This window comes from Drosophila navojoa, chromosome 2, assembly GCF_054131105.1.
Source record: "Drosophila navojoa isolate 15081-1374.11 chromosome 2, UAZ_NAV_1.0, whole genome shotgun sequence".
NCBI classification, from domain to species: domain Eukaryota; kingdom Metazoa; phylum Arthropoda; class Insecta; order Diptera; family Drosophilidae; genus Drosophila; species Drosophila navojoa.
In genome coordinates, this window is record NC_142890.1 from 18,173,448 (window position 1) to 18,193,388 (window position 19,941).

At 42.2% G+C, this 19,941-nt stretch overlaps 1 protein-coding gene across 1 annotated transcript in view; it reads left to right on the forward strand.

Moving 5' to 3' along the window:
* Positions 1–19,941, forward strand: part of 5-HT2B (5-hydroxytryptamine receptor 2B) — a 50,383-nt gene that overhangs the window by 25,454 nt on the left and 4,988 nt on the right. The window contains exons 3-6 of the mRNA XM_030384566.2: positions 14,596–14,828; positions 14,895–15,123; positions 16,924–17,062; positions 17,134–17,526. Coding sequence (XP_030240426.1) covers positions 14,596–14,828; positions 14,895–15,123; positions 16,924–17,062; positions 17,134–17,526 — 994 coding nt within the window. The remainder of the gene's footprint in view (positions 1–14,595; positions 14,829–14,894; positions 15,124–16,923; positions 17,063–17,133; positions 17,527–19,941) is intronic.

The following is a 19,941-nucleotide window of genomic DNA, read 5'->3' on the forward strand; positions in this document are numbered from 1 at the left end:
TAAATCGATATAGATATAGATATAGATATTGATTTTGCCTCGACTCATTGTCGATTGTTCTGCACTTGGGCTTCAAGGGCCACGTCAACTTGGTCTATTATGCATGAGGAAAAGCGATAAATTTCAATAGCCCGAATCAGAGTCTGAAAATTCGAACACACACACTGTCGAGGCTAATCCACTTTTGGCCATCTATAAATATCAACAAGAGATGGTTTTTCATTTTTTTAGCGCCTTCATATGCAAGGTTTAAAATTTAATCTGCTTGCATTCATTCATTTCTTAAGGCTTTAAACTCTCTCTCTCTCTCTTTAATTCAGTTCAGCCCGCGGTATAAAACACACGTGTGAAGCTTTCCCAGCTGCATGTAAATGAAAAACTTTCATTATTTACATGTAAAACATAAACAATTTTGTACATGTGTAGCTAGTTATGTCGACTGAAAAGGCAAGAGGCTAGATAAAAGTGCACCTTGTGCGACTGTGGGGGAGTGCATATGTGTATGTGCGTTTGTGTGTGTGGGTGTGTGAGTGTTTAAATTGTGGCGTCGCTTCAAGGTTTTTGTAATTACTTAAATATCGATTGTTTTCGCATGTGAATTGTGGGCGTTGCATGCGCTTGCACTGCACGCCCCGCTGCCCAACACGAAACCGAGTCGCCGTGTCTTTCATATTTGTATTGTTCTTGTAATTTACGCAAAAGTCGCTTCGCTCTCATTCGCTTTAAAGCTAATGGATTAAGCGCTGCATATTTAATCAACTCCGCCCTCCGTCCCATTGTCGATTTAATATTTAATTTTTGGTTAAGGCCATCGGCCATTGGCCATCAGCCATCAGCCATTGGCCATTGGCCATTGCCAATGCCTTTGTCGTGAGCTGGGCGCGTGACTTCCTCAAAATAGCCGGCACTTCGTTTGCCGCAAAGTAAGTGCCATGTAATTTATGTGCCGCGCTGACATTGCACTGAGTGCCAAGAGCGCCCCAAGGTTCGACTGCAGCTCTCCAGCTGAGCTTTATTCTCGGCGCGCTGGAAAGTATGCTACACTTTTCGCAGACGCATTTGTCAGCACTGTCGCGACGCATTCGCCTGGAGGAAGATGGGGAGCGGGAAAGTAAGAGGCGGGGGCTGAATGCAGGTAGCGTCTGCTTGCTCACTGTGCACTCATTGAATTGTCAAAGTTGAAGTTGAAAAGTGCACAAAAGGCCACAGACGCAAGTAAATAAAGTGAAGTGCTTAATTTCATTTCAAGCAATTGACTGAATAGAAAAACCAACTTTTATTCTTGTGCTTATAATCTGTATGCACAAAATCTGCTCAGTAAGCCAAGAAGTACGGAATATAAGCAGTCATCCCGGCTGAGGGCCTCTACAGCATCGATAAACAAAGATGAGACGTTGTTTGGGGCGCAAAGTTTGTATATTTCTTTCACTCGTTCTAAAACCTCTTCAGAAACTTGATTGCAAAATAAAATAAAAATGATTTATATATATACACTTAAATGTATATATGTGTATAGAGTTATAAATATGCTAAGCAGCAGTTATCGAGCTCGAACTTTGCAAGGCATCGAGCAGACGCCGCGCGGGCTAAACAAATTGTCGCATAGAAAACGCGCCTTCAGCTTCTTCAGTGCCGGCAACATTTAAGTGACAGGATATTAAATGATAACAGACAACAACAACAACGGCAACGACAACGCCAGCAGCTACAGCAACAACAAATTCTCTAAACAAAATGTATAGAGCAAACTCAGTGGCTGCCGGGCCGGGCCGTTCCAAGCCAAAACAGCAGCAAACAAGATTACAACGATGCCACCTGGCTCGGATTCAGCACAGCTTCAGCTCCGGGTCGGGCCTGTCAGTGTGAGCGGCCGGGGCAGAGGCAGAGCACGCCCTGCGAATGTCAGCTTTGACAATTTAACGCTACTAATTGAGAGTCATGGCGGCGATAATTCCAATTTGCGCACGTCTTCTGCGGGCATTCCTCAAAGCGATTGTTAAATATTTATAAGCAGTCTCTAAAATCCACTCCCCCAAAACAGCTCAGCGCCAAAGAACGTCAACGTGAACGTGACTGGCATCGCATTATGGTCGTATATTATCTTTGTGTGTGTGTTTTTTTTTTTTTGCTTTTTGTTTTCAGCGTCTTTTTGGCTGTCTATAATTATTTATGGCAGGTCAATTCGCGGTTCACGTGCCGTGCGCAGCTTCCAGCAGCTGAGCCAACTGTAATACGCATACGCCCCGCATGAGGCGTACAGGCGTACGTGCCGTGTGCGTGTGTGTGTGTGTGTGTGCGTGGGTGTCTAGCTGGTTGGAGTTGTTTGTTGACAGTTGTCGAGCTTGTCACGCAAATGTGTAGCTTAACTGTCCTACTTCTTTACAACTCGTGGCCAGAGTCTACTTTTTTTTTGTTGCTCGCCGAGCCACTAAGCCGAGCTGGACGCAAATACAATATGACGTTTCATTTGAATTTACCCAACGTGGGCGTTGCTCAAAGTGAAATATGACTTGACAACGCCGCAATGTTGGCTCAGTTATTATCCAAGCGGTTGTTGTTGTCGCTGTCGCTGCTGCTGCTGCTGACACTATGCTAACTAGCTGAAGCCTTACAAAGTCCTTTATATATATATATATATAGAGATATATTTTATTTATTTTTGTTTTTCTTTCTTCTTTTTTTTTGGGCTTCGTGTCGTTAATCAACTCAAAGAGTGAAACTGGACGCGCGGCCGTTGCGTCCTGTCAGTGTCAAAGTCTGATAAATGAAGTGCGCACTGCCGCCTCTAATGCCATGCTTGAGGCACGGACTCTAGCAGCAATAAATCCCAAAAATGTGAATAGATCGACTGGGGCAGACTCTCGGAGATTTCAGCTTCAACTTGACTAGAGCTGAGCCTTGATTATGATGCGTATTTATTGGCTTAGAAATGTTCTTAATTGTGCATATTTTGTATTTAATGAAGCAGCTCAAAAAAGCGAGAGAGAGAAAGAGAGAGAGAGACTGAACTTGGTCTGGCAAGGCCAAATGATACTCGTTTGTGGTTTACGTTTTCCAACACTGAATACTTGCCTGTAATTGAGTTGGCTTTCCTTCCATTCAAATCCTTATAGTTGCCACCTAGCTGACATATAATCAGGTCGGAACTGTTATTCATTCCTTAATTGAAGTACAGTCAACTAACTTCTGCCTTTGCTTATATAATTAATTTGCTGATTACTGAGTTTATTGGACCAGAAAGCCCAATTGCTGTCTGCTCGAATGTAATTATATATTTACCATTGCCATTGCCCTTCAGTTTCAATCAGGAATGCAAGTTTTTGCCTAATATACATAAATATTAATGCATGCACTTCAGACTCACATGCACATGCATGTTTGTACACTTGAATACACATGCATGTGTGTATATTGCATGTACATTGGATTTTTTTTTTCTTTTTTGCTGAACTACTGATATCTGTTCCCGCTTGGCATGTGGAAATTCTCGGCACTTCAATTATTGCACGAACAACTGCAATTTTCATTTAATTAAATGGACACAGCTCATGTCCAGCCCGCCCTTGGCTAGCCAAGGCTTGCCCAGCCCCGGCCAGGGTCCGTCTCCGCCTTCGTCTCGTTGCTGTTTATTTGTTTTGCACATTTTTGGACTTTCATTAAAATGGTAGCAGAAGTAGTCGAGTAAACAACAACAACAGCAAAAACAGGCAACAGATATAGGTATATCTATACAAACATAAATCTGCATATATGTATGCATGTATTCGTGTTTACATTCAGAGACATGCATATCATAACAAAATTTTAAGGATATGTGTGCCCAATTGTGAGGTTATGTGCATTGTGTAGGTGTCATGTTTCGAGCGTTAAATTTAATTTACGAGAGCACGTACGCATTTCGGACTTTAAATTTCATTTGTGTTTCCACTTGCAAGCGAATCCCTAATCAGACAACCAAATTGATGCGTGCCAAAAGAAAATATCGCTCATCTAATTAATCTAATTTAATCCACAAGTATTGGATATATTTTCGGTCCTTTGAGCTGTGTCGCCTCGGGCGTACTCATTGCGTTTTAATTTTAGAAATCCAATAAAAATATATTCATTGACCACAGCAGCGGCTGTCTATATAACCAATTACGGCAATTACGGTAAAAGGTAAAGCGCGTCAGCAGACAATTTACCGCAATTATGCATAAATCATAATACTTTCAAAAGCTCTGCACGGCTACCGCCCGCAATTACAGTGGAAAATGACTAAAAATAACTGCAGTCCGAGCACTTTGTAGTCCAGCCAGACAAAGTTTTGACAGGCCGCTGGCATGGAGTGCTCGATAAAATTAAACAGGGCTATTTTCAAGTGCCATCAGCCTGAAGGCGTGAGGGCGTTTCCAGTTGCCAACTGACATATGGATGTCTACAGCCAAGAACCGAAAAAGACTGCCTCAGAGGAGCACGCCCATTATGAGAATTTAGCGTAGCCTGCACTTGACTTGGCCAACTGCTAACTGAGGCTGCCATCAAATATTTCAGTTTCAGCGAGAAACAAAACAAAAATGAATAGCCTAAATACATGTATGCAAGGCATGACAGATAAAATAAATACTTGAATACTTTAAGAGACATGTGAAACCATAAAGTAGCTATGGAATGAAAGGGAAAATAACATTTGAAATGTATAGATAAAGGAATGTATATTGAAAATGTAAATTATTTCACTTACAGTCTACTGCTCATATATACATACATATGTATACTATTTGCAATTTCGTATGTTGCCTTAAGCAAATCGCGACATAAATTCTGTTCCTTGTCCTTGTGTTTGTCTTTCAGTTTGTATTTGTATTCCTTTCGCTTTGGCTTTAATATGAAACTGAATTTAATTCAGCTTTAAAGGGCGTTTATGAAATGGCATAGTTCGTGGACCGGTTCAATAACTTTCAATGATACTAAAAAAAAAAAAAACTATGAAATGCTGAATAGCATATTTGAGAGTACGCCATTCCTAGTCCCAAACTCAACCCAGATGCAAAATCATAAATATAAGTTATGTTGGTTTGGTCGGATACGGCTTTTGTCATATATTGCTCACATATTTGGGCTAGTCGATGTTTGGTAATTCTATTTTATCACATGAAAAAAGAAAAAACGACATAAAAAAGGAAAACTCGTTTGGGCTCGTCTCGAAATGTCCTGGGACAAACGAGCGAGCGAAGCAGCTAGACATTTATCCACACAAAGGAAACTTTGAATATTTTTTGCATGTGCCTCCATATTGCTGACAATATGTGTTGTTGTGTTGTTGTTGTTGTTGTTGCTCCATTTGTTGCTTGCTCTAGCAAATTCAAAGGAAACCCAAAGCAGCCATTTTTGATAATACAAAAATTAGAACAAAATTGAAACTAAAGAGCAGTAAAACTAAGTAGATAAATATTTATTAAAATATATTCCATCTTGTCTTTACCTAACCTAAACTGCCAGCAGGATTGCAAAAGTCTTGCTCAAATCAATTATCGTTGAACTTTGTTTCGAAGCCATCGATAAAATGAGAGAGAGCATCAGCAAAGTATCAGACTTTTGCTAAGTAGTGTAATCCCTTGACTATATTTCCAATGGATACATTTCACAACAATGTCAAGCGAAAGTTTTCCAATGCAAACAATTGCACTCGAATCGACCAAGTTCGCTGTTTGTGAGTTCAGCCGTTGCGTGCGCCTGCAGGATGCAACGAAAATTTGTTGTAATTTTCGCTGTGGACCAAAACTTTGGCCAAAAGTTGCCGATGAACAGACAAACAACAACAACAATAACAAGAGGGGCAAGAAAAAGCAGGAGAGCTATAATGCTGAGTGCACATCAATAAGTAGGAAGGCTGTGAGCCCAAGGGGCGTGGCCATATCCAAACGCCGCGGCTATTTAAACAAAGTTGCAATAACTTTGCCAATTGCAAGAACTCAAACGTAAGACGAAAGGTATTACAATTGCTGGGTAATCCATTTGAGAAGTTTACCAACAACGCGAACACACACACACACACACAGACAGCCACCCTAAACTAAAACTAAAATAAGAAATTGCTCCTGCAATAGACAAACAATAAATAGAATGAAACGCTAAAAGCGCGTATAATGAGACAACGAGTGCCAAGCAATTTGTATAAGCTGCTAGCTCGCAGCAGAAACTTGAATAGACTTGTTACAGCATAGATGGGCGCTTAACTTAATGACACTGCATTCCTTATAATGGTGCCGGTGGTACAGGGGGAGGCGGGTGGGTGTTGCTTAAATCGAAACAGGCGCCATTTCCATGCAGCGCATGTAAGAGGATTCCACAAATGCTGCCAGCTCAAAAGTGGAGTCAAAAGGCGAGAGAGAGAGAGACAGAGAGAGTGGGAGAGCTGCAGCCACGTAGGTAGCTGTTCGTATTAAGCGAAGCGTTAACAATGCAAAAATAAAGCAATGACAAATGCTGTGTAAATATTAAAAGGTAAAAAGTACACTAAAGTACGGCCAGGCCACAGGTAAATGCGAATCGTGGCAGCTCAGTGCGGAAGCGAGAGAAAAGCACAACTTTGTAAGGCTGAGAGAGAGAGAGAGACATCAGGAGAACCGCAACAGCTACAACAGCGCTAATAAAACTCAAGGGAGACGAAATTTCCTCCACTAGGCATTAAATGGACGTGGGTGCCAAGCCGCACATAGAGCTGAAGAGTTCAATTTTATCTTAAAAACTTAAGCTCTAAATAGTTAGGGCCAGAAAATGGAAAACAAATCCGAAACAAAGCTTTGTTTTACTAGACTTTAGAGTTTATCGGTATTAAACTGAATAAAGTATTGACTTAAGTCGGAAATGTAGAACAAGCGACTCGTACAAGAGGGAATGCTTAATATTAAAGAGTATTAATATGTATAGCGGGAGAGAGAGAGAGAGAGACGGGTAGCGAGTTCCCTCGCGTTTTATGCACTGTGTTGATGTGAGCTTTTATTGTTTTGCTCTTTGTATATATCTTCGCTCTCGCTCTCTCTCTCTCTCTCTATCTTCTTGCTTTGTATGTATTTATTTAGCGTTGTTAAGTTTGTTGAAGTGTGAAAATAAAGCGAAAAAAGCGGCTCAGCGGCCACCAGACTGAATGTCTGTCTGTGTGCATTTGGGTTTAATGTGTGTGTGTGTGTGAAGGAAATTGAAACATAGAGATAGATTGAGGTCGTGGCCTGCTGTCTTATTTGCGACCCGACCGCTGTGCTTTTAAATATTCTCCGGGTTATCCATTATAATACAAATGAATTTATACAAAAGAGAAAAAACCTGTTGCCGCTTTAATTGAATTTTTCGTCGTGCCTGTTTGCTTTTGCTTCGCTTGACAGCCAAGGGAGTTCGTGGAGTTTTAAATCGGTTTTCAGCTGACTTCGGCTTTTGCTCGATTCATGATGCGGACTCCGATGCTCAGATTCTAGGAAAGTCATTTATCAAAGGCGTTGAGCTGTGCGCTTTATCGTAATCGTAATCAGGATTCTTAGTTTGTGACCACAAAACAATTCTTCACCCATTTAATAGAAAGGCCAAAGCTCAACTCAAAACTCACACACGCACACACACATAGAGCACACTTTGTGCTGAATTTGAGCAGGGGAGAAGCTATTAACATGCATATGATAGACACTTCCGCACAAGTGGCAGGACGCGCACGAGGACATGAACTGAAAGCCAAAACGGAACAAGCGGTTACTACGTGCATCAGCCAACGCAAGCCTCATACACATAACTACACCTACACACACACACACACACACACACGTGTTAGTTCACGTGTTGGTTATTCTTTCGAGTTGCTTAAACAAATATAAGAAGAATGCAGAAATTGGGATCAAATCGAGGTGTCAAATACCCTGTGGTGTGCAGGTAAAATATATTCTATGTATATTTGTTAACAAATCTAAATCTAAAGCTGAATTGTTATAAATTATTGTTAATAATAAATACATGAATATGAAGTACACCACTATATATAAAAGATAAATTCCAAATTGCTTACGATTACCGCAAATGTTATTTTGCTTGTTTACTATATGCACTCAACATAAAGAAGACGTAAATATGTAAATTGATCCAATCAGCGAATCAGGAATTCACTTGAATTCGTTTGTTTGTTATGTAAAGTCAATGCTAAGCGACCCCGTGGCATTGAAATACTAAGGAGTATAAGAACTTGGCCGAATCGTTGTTAGTTTCTGTGCAGGCCATCTTCGGCCGTTCAGCCATTGTGTTGTAGCTGTGGCCTTTAACTTGCTTTATCCTTTTGACGGGTTCATCAACGGCATCATCATCATCATCATTATCGTCATCTCGCCATCATCGCCATCATCATGCGCAGCAAATGGACGGCAAATCAAATAAATAACTGTAGGGTAAAATGTGCCTGCCATGCATAAAGTAAACTATTTAATGGACTTTCGCTAACGCTGACTGCCATCAGCTCAATAGACTCTGGGCGGGGGGTATTGGGCTAAGGGGGCTGGATGCCAAGCGGAAATCGAAAGCCATTAGAAATGGGGTTGCCTGCAGGCAACAGCGGCAGCTTGTTTGCTTAGTTTTGGCCTCGCTTCTTGTCTGCAATCTCCTTATGCCACGCTCGCTGCTGCCACTCATTTGCTTTTCTATTTTCTGTTTTCCATTTTCTATTTATTTCTCTTCTATTTTTTTTCATATATATGTATATATTTTCATGCACAAATTTTACGCAATTTGAGTTTGTGGGCGGGGCAGCTGCGCCACAGCGGCCCCTGTCGTGTCATCCTCTTATTTGTGTTCTTTGGCATTTGACTTTCGATTTCGTTTTAAGTTCTTGGCATTCGCTCTGAGCTACAGCTACACAGGTGTGCACACTTTACGCAAGCACACATACACAAACGCACGCACACACACACACACTCACTGTGCCCCAGCAGGTGGCATGTGGTAAGGGGGCAATAATGCAAATGACTTTGGCTTCCGCATGGGGCCGCCAGGACACGGCCTTTGTTGGCCTTTCCTTGTTATGCCGCTGACACTCTTATATTTTTGCTTTCACTTTTTGCTAGCGTTGCCAGATATGAGGAAAAAAATGGCTTTAACTGTTTGATGTCTCTCAATGTTATCCGAAACACTTGGCCCTGACGAGCTGTCGCTTAGATAATCTCGTTAAATTCTTTGTTAAAGCGCAATAGTCACATAGTTCGAGCTCTTATTTCTGCATATTTGCATATTTAGTCTCCATATCTGATTCACTTATGCAAATGTGCCGAATAGACTTCGCTATTGTGTATTTAACGCCGTGTAGCACGAGCTGTCCCCAGTGGACTGAGCCGTCACCTGCCCACATATCGCCAGCTTTGATTTTTCATATATATGCCTTTATTATTTGATTAAATTATCATTAAGTTGCATAATTGAGCTTATTTGTGCACATATGTCCTGCCGCTGAGTCCTTTCACGCCCTGACCGGCCCCAATGTTTTGATTATGGTTTGCCATCCGCATACAGCGCGCCTGTGGAGATTCGCCGCATGGCAACATTTGCCGCCACATTCAGAGCCAATATTTGACCGCAAACATATACACACGCACGAACCTATCTATACCTCGCCACAACTACAACGATAATAGAAGCAGCAGCAGCTGCGACAACATTCGAATTCAGTTTTTGAGCTGACAGCAAATTTTGCGCAAAATCCCGTATTACAAGTATCAAACTGGAAGGAGTGCCGCGTTTACGAGTCTTAGGCTAAGGGATACCCTACACAAATGAATCATGCAGAACTATCGAATGTTAATGTTATTGATTCTCAAATTAACAGAATTGCTCCGCCCATTAACAGTGGAGTACGTAAACGATATGTAAACGAGCTTATTTTTAACATTCCATGATCAGGACGAAGCTCTGCAAAGTAGGCAAATTTCTTTTTCATTACATAGGAGGAGCAATTCTGCTAATGAGAGAAGGCAATAACATTAACATTAGATTACATTGAATGAAATGCATATGAATTTGTATCAGGAAGTTATCCTACTTGGCTTTCTTTTATGATCAAGTTTATGTGGGAACACTGTACATACCCCATTCGATCACTTTCAATGGATGCAGTGAATTCCAATAAAAAAGAGGAAACGACAAACAAACCAAATACATCTCATGGGGCCCTGAGATACAAGCAAATATATATTTTTTACATATATACAATTTCTATATCTATGTGTGCGTGTAAGCAAATTCATATGCATATGCATGCAAATATGTCAACGGGGTGCGAGAAATGAAACTGATATTCACATGCAGATGCGCCAAAAGTCACGATGAATACACCCACATAATGTAGGTGTGTAAAAAAAGGTTAGACCCAAACATACATTTTTATATGCGTGTGTATTTATTCATGTATATGTATGTGTGCACATTTGAAAACCCCAGTGGGGTTTTTTTGCTCTAATGCAAACTAAGGAAATGGAGTTGGCTGTGATGCCATTTCATAAATTTGCTGACAGCGGAGGTGACAACATGTCAACAAGCGCCGCGGGTACTTAACGCACACACACTCACACGCAGGCGGACTGACAGACAGACAGACAGGCTAGCAGAGAGATAGGGAGAGAGTGAATGGGAGTGCGTTTAAGGGAGAGGGCAAGATAAACAGCAGGCAAGCCAATTATTATCTGGGAGGTTTAAAGCGTGCACTCAAAAGCAGGCAACACTTTAAATGATTGATTATTAGTCATGTGCGGCAAATTGTGACAGTGTCTGTGTGTGTGTGCACGCGTGTGTTTGTGTGTAGATGCGCAGATGTTACCTCCTGGCCAACATTTTGCAACTCAAAACGTGTTGTCTGCCAGCTGTCTGTTTAGCCGTGCAGCGCGACATCAGACCCCCAAAGTTGGAGCCCTCAAATCCCTGAGTAGCTGTCATATGCCAGAGAAATGTTTTCCTTTTCCTTTTTTTTATTTTTTATTTTATTTTTGCCTTTTTTATGATTTGTTATTGGAAATTGTTATTGTTGCAAATTGCCCGGGCGAATGTGCGTGACATGAGCAACAAAAGCAACAATAGCAAATAAAGCCGAATGTTCGGCATGTTCGGCTTATTTTATAATCGCAAAGAATATTTTCAAAAAATATCACACAAAACGTTTTATTTCTGTATTTATATTTTGTAGGCAATTCTTGTCATTGTTGTTGTTATTTTTGCATGTATGTATATTTATTTGTCAGCTTTTTATTGACACAAATCATTGAGATGTCAAGTGCTACAAGTTGTTTCGTGTTGTTGCCATTGGGTTTTATGTATTTGATATTTGACTGCGCTGATTGGTTTACGATTTGCGATTTGCGATTCGAGATTCGAGATTTGTACATTTAATTTTATGGCCATTGAAGCGCGCCACTGGCAGATTTCAATCAGTAAATGTTTAATTTTCTAAGGAAATCAGAGACCTGAAGGATGCAATGCAAATAGTTTGGCTGAGCAAATTCACTTGCAGCTAATTAGGAGAGAATCCTTTTAGCTTTCCGTAAACATTGGGCAAAAATTGTGACTAATTGTTGTTGATGCTCTAACGCAAATTCGAACTCAAATTGAAATCGATGCTTGGCAGCAGCAGCAACAACAACAACAACAAGAACAACAGCAACAACTGCGCATTTTAGCCCATTCATAAATCATTATTCGTTTTTTTTTGGCATATTCCCGGAGCTACATTGCTGCCTTCTCTGGCCGTTTGAAGCGCTGTACGCGTTCTGTTTACCAACCCAGAAAAGTGTTCAAATATTTGTTGTTGTTTGTTGGTTGATGTTGTTGCTGCTTTTGTTGTTGTTCGGGCGTTTGCTGGGTTGGCGCTACAACAGCTTATGTTGTCATAAGCAGCGATCCGTCGCGTCGTGCAAAATAAAACAAAGCCACTCTCATGCTGAACGTGAGCGACTCAAATATACTCTATAGAACTTTGGGAAGAACCGTAAAAAATTGAAAAAATAATAATAATAATAATAATATTTGATTTCGAAACATTGAATTGTGGTTATTTCAACTGAGTAAGTATGATCCATAATGTTCATGAATTCGATAGAAATTCAAGTTTAGCATTTTATGATAATCCACTTACACATATTTTGACTGTAGGCTTCTATGCTTCTTTTAATTAGCCACTTCACAGATGTGTATACGCCCACTTGCCACGGTTTACAGGGTATTTGCAGACATTTCATCGTATTTCCGTCATGGGTTGATTTTTGGGCGCTCTGGCATATTAGGCCATGGCCCTTAAGTAGATTTGACAAATATAAAAGTCATTATTAGGACCGCCCGCCCTCCTGTTGACCCACTAAACCTTGCTGCAAATTAAATAAGTTTCAACGCATTTAGAAAGTCATTTCGGTTGGCAAGTTGCGACGCCCAGCTTTTAGCTGCTATTTGTGTTTGAATTTAGTTTTTATGGGCCCCCTCCTGCTGGGAGCCCCGTCGCCGTCCTTCTCCAAAGAGTATGCAAAACAAAACAAAACAAAAAACACACAAAAGAAATCAGCTAAAAATTTATTTGCTGCCCAGAACTTTGCACTTTTGTTTGAAATTTGTTTCGCATTTGTAAGTTGAAATGTTTTTTTGTGAATGAACAAAACACAACATAACTTAACTAAAGAAAAGGCACAGAGAGAGCGAGAGAGCAAGAGAGAGAGAGAGAGAGAGAACGAGGGCAAGAGCTGTACATAAAATAAAAGAGAACCAAATACAAATAAAAGCGTAGCGTATCCCCCAAGTCGCTGGCAGACCTCAGAGCCAGAACCTCAGTTCTCGAACCTCAGGCATGCAGTTTGGCCCTTTTGTGTTTTTGGTTTTGTTTTGTGTTTTTTTTTTTCTGGTTGGTCCTCGCAGCAACAGGAATCGAAGGAAACGAAACTTTGGTAGCCTGCGTATCCGTTATAGCTCTGTTACTTTCAAGCTACCCCCAGTAACTCGCCTTGCCCTCACTCTTTATGTATATAGATTTCAGTCAAGCTGCTTCCCTTTGACTCGGCGCCTTAACAAATTTATTTTCAATGGGTGGGCCCACGCTATGGCTTTAGGTGCGTCCCAAATCGATTTAATTGACACTTTAGGCCCTTCATAAATCGTTGGGGGTCCCAGCTCAACGACCGTATCATTTCCATTTGCAACACCTAACAACGCAACTGAGCAAATTGTACGCTCGCCCGGGTCAAAATGGTTTGCAATTGAAGCGGTTCTATGGAGGGCTTGACAAATGCTGATGGCCAACAGGAACAGGAATTATGAATGTCGTCGGCCAGCAACAGTTGATTGGCAGGCAGTTTGTCATGCTGCCCTCGATAGGTGAAAAAGGTGCCACAGGCCTGAACAGGGGCTATAGGTGTTGTTCTGATGAATAAGTAGAGGGAGGATTAGAGAGCACGATTGTAGGACATTCAAACTGTCAATCATGTCACTCAGGCGAGTAGCCATGGATAAAGGCTGAAAATTACACAGTGAAAACGTACATCGGAAAATCTTTGGATATCAAGCGTGAAAGCTACACGTTGAGCTCTTGCAACTAGAGCAGTTTGTCAGACTTTAAAGTGAGGCGAGTGAGAAATTTGTTCTTCTTAAACATGCATAAGTGAACGACAGCCCTGGAATCTGAGCCATACCATCTAGAGCTCAGTATTTCCCTGACACAAATATGCAATCCTTTACAATACGAGCTGGCTACCTGTTCCGCACGATGAATCACCTGTCTGCATACCTTGAATATATGTATACATTTCATATATGTACATATGTATATACATTTCATATTGTTCTAGTCCCAGCGCAATCCTATATCAGCTGCGATACAATATTCATGCCCACTCAAATTTCAGCCACAAATCCAGCACACAAATCTTTTCAGACACTCGCACACAGTGTATGTATACACACACACACACACACGTACACGCTATCGCCTGGGGCATAATACAACTGTAGAACATATTATGGTCGGCCATCCTTGGCTTGTAGAGCATCTCTCGCTGAGTTATGACGTCCAACAGCTGCGCAAAACGACTGTCGCGAGAGGCGTTCCGGTCGAGGGGCCGTTCATATGAAGGCGATGCCACAAATATGTTGCATAAGCCAGCAGGGAACGGCAGCAGCAGCAGCAGCAGCACTCGTGGCCATAAGGCCGAAGGTGGCACAATAGAGACCAAAAAAAAGTAGGGAGAGCCAAAGTGGAAGCAAAAAGAAATCAAATCAAATGGCCAAACGACAGTTGGCCGCCTATTTTGGTGGCTAGTTGGAAAATATTGCAGCCACTTGGAGCACTATATTCTCCGTTTGATACCCATTCAAAAACTAAAGGGGTATATTAGTTGCTGTGGAGGAATATACTATTATTACTACATATTTGATACATATCAATTCAGCTATCGGCATAAAAAGCACTTTGGATTTTGCTCCAGTGCTGAGTGCAGGGTATCTCACAGTCCAGCCGAGAAGCAGTTGTCTTATTGATAGATTTACAAGCCCATTCAGTCTAATAAAAGTCAAAGACAAACATATTTATCCTTTTCTTACTCTCACTTTGATATGCTTTTGCAGGCCACTTTCCACTCAGTTCGGAGCACTGCCTGACCTGGATCTGCCTGGATGTGCTGTTCTGTACGGCCAGCATTATGCATCTGTGCACAATATCCGTGGATCGGTATCTGTCGCTGCGCTATCCAATGCGCTTCGGGCGCAACAAGACCAGACGCCGCGTCACGCTCAAGATTGTCTTTGTCTGGCTGCTGAGCATCGCCATGAGTCTGCCGCTCAGTCTGATGTACTCGAAGGTGAGCATCCGCAGGATGCTATCTCTCGCCGTTTTCGGTTTGCTTAACATCCTGTTCTCTTGACAGGATCATGCCTCGGTGCTGGTGAATGGCACTTGTCAGATACCGGATCCGGTCTACAAGCTGGTCGGCTCCATTGTCTGCTTCTATATACCGTTGGGCGTGATGCTGCTCACCTACTGCCTGACCGTCCGACTCCTGGCCAGACAGCGCCAGAACCTGGGCGGCGGCCAGCCCACGTCGGCGGTCACGCCCGGCTGGGCCAGCGGCTGGCTGGGCCAGGCGCCCGCCCTGGGTAAGTGCATGCACATAAATCCAACACAAAATTATTTTACGTTATTATTCAGTTGATTATCCTTAAATAAATATAGCAACAGCAGCTGCTAGTTGTTCGAACTACCTCTGCTTTTCTCGCAGTGCATATGCACGTGCGCATTTTCGACACTCGCCACGCCCACTGCCTCACAGCTGTCGACATTTAATATGATTTGCAGCTAGCCCGCATATAATAATACGAATTTTCTAGGCGGGGGACGTGTGCGGATGCCGGCCAGGACATGCACAGGCGTCTAGGCCACAGTAATGCACACTTTCAGCTATCGACAGGAGTGTGGCTCGAGCATGTTATGAGCTTATAACCAAATTCAGGGCTGCCCTTCACCAGCCAGGCATTGGCATATTACGTAAATCTGTCTGACAGTCCATGTGCAATGTACAATTCCGAGTCGATATTGATTTCACAGCTTAATTGAATCTAATGTAATACAGATACTTAAAAGCCCCTCGAATGTGCACTTGATTCATATGCATATACATGTATATTCTGGGTATGTATGTATATTCTGGGTACCCACATAAATCACGCCCAACTGTAAGCAGGACGAATCGTCCTAGCGCACTCTGCTCTTCCTAGAACAATTCACACGTAGGCGAACTGCTTTGGTTGCCCTCTGCTGTAGAGCATTTAGCATTCAGACTAAACGCCCCCAATACAAATTTCTCGACGACTGCAGTCGGAAGCGCAATTCGTGCGCCAATAACAATAATCAATAAAATCAAAATCAAAATCAAAATCAGAATCAAAATGGAAATAAAAATAAGAACTAAACATATTTAATGGGCTTTTAGCACTGAGTGCAACTGCGATTGCTTCTGCGTCAGATTCTGTTGGCTGGCTCCTCCTCCTGCTCCTGCTCCTGCTGCATTGCAGTTGAGTTCCGTTTGATAGCTAATCGACGATGGGAAACAGAGCACGAGCAGTGGGTCGGGCGCATTGCGACGATTCTATAATGCTAATGCAGCTCCCTATTTGTGTGTGTGTATGTGTGTAAGTGTGTACAGTGGAATGCTCAATTTATGGTTTTTTATATGTAGGGATACATGAGTAGTGAGTCGACTCTATACTAAACCCAACAGTTTGACAATAAAAGTTCACTGAGCGAACGAGCTTCTTAGAAACAGGCTCTTATTTATCTGAACATTCTAGTTGTCACTAAGTTCTGTTTCAATATTTTTAAAATATATTATTTTTTATTATTTAAATTCTAAACATTATGAATTGATCAACAAGGCCAAGTATTCTAACAGTAAGCAAATAATAAGTATTCTATGCTATTTTATATATGCTGTTGTGAACAGCTGTTATCTTAACAGCGATTGTCCATGTTAACTTTATAGCACTGTTCTCTGGTCAGTCTTAATAGCCAGCCATTTACATTTATATACTAGTCATTCATTTTTATATACATAAATATTATACAGATATTCTTGAATCAAGAGCTTTGAGATTTTATCGAAAAAAACCTTCTGTCATGCCCATAGTACAGGACACGAGTGTGTTATTTTCTGTGCAGTTATTTTAAGCTAAATCTGCTGTAAGGCAGCTGAAATTGGCGCAGGCACGTAGCAAAGCTTTTCCCTGTAACTGTATGAGTGTGTGTGTGTGTAAGTGTGAGTGTGTGTGTGCGAGTGTGTAGTCGTGCGAATTTATAAGCGCATTTAGTTGGCTTAAAGCGGGCATGTGATTTTTTTGAGCCCTCGCATATGATTGCGCCAACTGCAATTTAACGGTTTTTTGTTCGCTATACGATTGCAGAGCGTCGCTGCACTTGGCGCCGATTGTTGAAACCGGGCCAGAGCCACGCCTCGACGGTGCTGCACGCCCACTCGGCCAACTCGACGGACACGGATCTCAGCACGCTGGACAATCACGAGCTCTGGCTGCCCGACTCCAGGTAAGCGCCAGACTTGACAAACTGTGATGGCATTCCCCTCTAGGAATCTGTTTCTATTGGCCATCCATTAGCATACCCGAGCCCACGCCCACGACAATGACGGCGCTGCATCAGTTTGGAGCGGAGATGTTGAAGCTGTCGCGTGGCCTGGAATCCGTTGCCTCGTCCTCAACCACCGGCTCGCCCACAAAATCCGAATTTTCCATCTCAAACAATTTACCCTACTCCAGCAGCCCGCAGCGCTTTTCGACGCATCAGCAGCAACAGCAGCATAATCAGCAGCAGCAGCAGCAGCAGCAGCAGCACTTGCAACATGCTCACGGAAGCAGCTACCTGCAACAAACGTCGCCCAAGGGCAGACAGAGCAGCAACATGCTGGGCCTGTCCAGCACAACGCTCGGTCTGGAGCGCGAGAGCACGCGCAACTCCTTGGCCAGCAGCCGCATGGGCGAGCAGAGTGATGGGTAAGTGCGCGGAAGACCCTAATTGAAAATGCTCTAAGGCGAAAATTAGGCACAAGGACGTTCCATGCAAAGGACGTTTCCCTAACAGGCCAAAATGCAGAAATTACTAAAAGCAACAATTAGACGTTATGCTAGCAAATCTCAAATGGAAATCACTCGAGTTTCATTGACTGACACAATGAGATTTTAAGAATCCGGAAAAAACACTGACAGTGACAAGAGCCAACTAATAGATACCCTGTACTCGCAATCTCTTAATTATACGAGCAAGATATGGGAGGTACAGGGTATTAACTACTCATCCACTTTCCTTCTTTATGGAAGCAAATATTTGTCTTTATTTAATGCAGAAATACAAGCGAAATAATCCCTTCCTTATGGCCACAGGGTGTAACTGACTATATAGCTTACTTTTGTACTTTATCAATTGAAACTTGAAACTCGATTGCCACACAATATGCACACACATAAATGTGCTCAAGGAGGGAGAGAGAGGGAGAGAGAATCTTTAGAAAGCAACATCCTCTGGCGGCTGGGTCCTTTGGTGAAAGGGACTCAACTAAATGCCGCCAGTTCAGGTTTCTTTGCCTGACAAAAGGCCAAACAGCTGCAAACATTAATGCCATACACAAACACAAAAAAAAAAACACATACACACACACACATACACACACACACACAGAGGCATAAAGTGAGCACAGGAGAGCGAGCGAGTGAGCGTATTATCCCCGAGCATTTGTCGGTGCCGCCACGCCCCCATGCACAGCCTCTCGCTTGACCGCATCAAAAGCCAAGCCAACAGCTCAATTCGTACTTATTTAGTTTCTCTCGCTCTTCTCCTCTCCTGTGTCTCGGTACGCCAGGCTGTCTCGTTTTTGGGCCTTCGCCTTTCATTGTCCTTCCGCCTTTGAATTGTTGTGAAATTTTTTGTAATAATTAATTTTTTTCCTTTATTTTGAGTGGAGCAAAAAAAAAAAAGGTTCTCTTAAGTGATTTTAGCCACGCTTGGCAACAACAACTCTCAAATGATTTTACTTTAGTTGACTGCGAGGAAAAGACGATGAGCAAGTAGCGAAAACCCAATTAAAATTGTTCATTTCAAAAAGAGCAAAAAATAAAAAAATGAGCAGAAAAACAAATTAAATTCTTTATTTAGCAGATTTACTTAATAGATATTCCAAGTATTTAAATTGTCCCTCGGCAAATGAGCTCAAAGCTGAAATAACTGAGTTCACCTATCAAGAAAATGCATGGACAAAATTCGAAATGAATTCGCAATATTTTTTTATTGTTAATTTCCATTTCCATTCCGTTTCCGTTTATGCCATAAACTTTAATGCCTAATGGCTTTAGTTTCTCTCTTTGTCAGGCTCAGCTGCTGCTCGTTTTTTTTTTTCCTTTATTATTTTGGCCTTCATATCTGACTTTTTTTTTGACTGTGGAACGCATTTGCGCAATCAATAAATGGATTTCGCTTTTTCGGTGTGTCCTTTAATAAAGAACAACCAAATAAATAAATAAATAATTTGCGAGCCCTTCCGCTGGCCTGGCTGCCTTTGTGGCGCCTGAAATCGGGTCCTGTTTGGGCTTTTAATTGTTTGACTAAATGTCTTTTCATTTGAAGAGCTCCCGGAACGAAGCTCCGTAATTGTTTGTGTCACTGTTTTTCATACGATTTCAAATATGTATAAATATACTCTATCGACAGCCACATCTCTGCTGTGAATAAATCTCTCGCTCGGCTATTTTGTTTTTGCTCGTTTTTCTCATGTTTACGCGAAAGAAAGAAAAACACATACATAAACAGGGAGTAGGCTGACGACAATTCGCCCGTTAGCTTGACTTGATGAGCTTGGCAGCTGTTTAATTCCTTTGAGGCTGAAACAATAACAAACTCGGCTGGTGGCTGCTCGGCTTTGTTTGGCTTCTGCATAATGAGATGGGACACCTTTTAGCCGCACGCCACAGTAGCTTCAATCTGGCAACTGGCAACTGTCATTTACTGCATCGCAATTTATGTGCGCGCGTCTCGCTTGGATGAAATCAGAAAGTGTCACGGATGCACAATGAGAGGAGGGGGTAGGTAGCCTGCTCGTGCCACCGTCAGGGCCCCGCCCACAGCTGTTGCGCGACGCCTTCATTAGGCGTAAATGAAGTTGCGGCTGCTTCAACATTTGCATGCAAAACAAATGGCGGCATGCGGAAAGCTGAAAGCCAGCCGCAAGAGCCAGCGCTCAAATTCGTGCCCTTTATTAAAATGAATTCCAAATGAGAATAAAGCGTGGGGGGCGGGCCGGAGGCAGCGGCATACACAAAAGTGTTTGCTTAAAGAAAAGAGCATGGCAGAGGGAGAGAGCGAGAGCGAGAGAAAGAGGGGGAAGGGAGAGAGCAAAAAACAACAGTGCGCGCCACAAA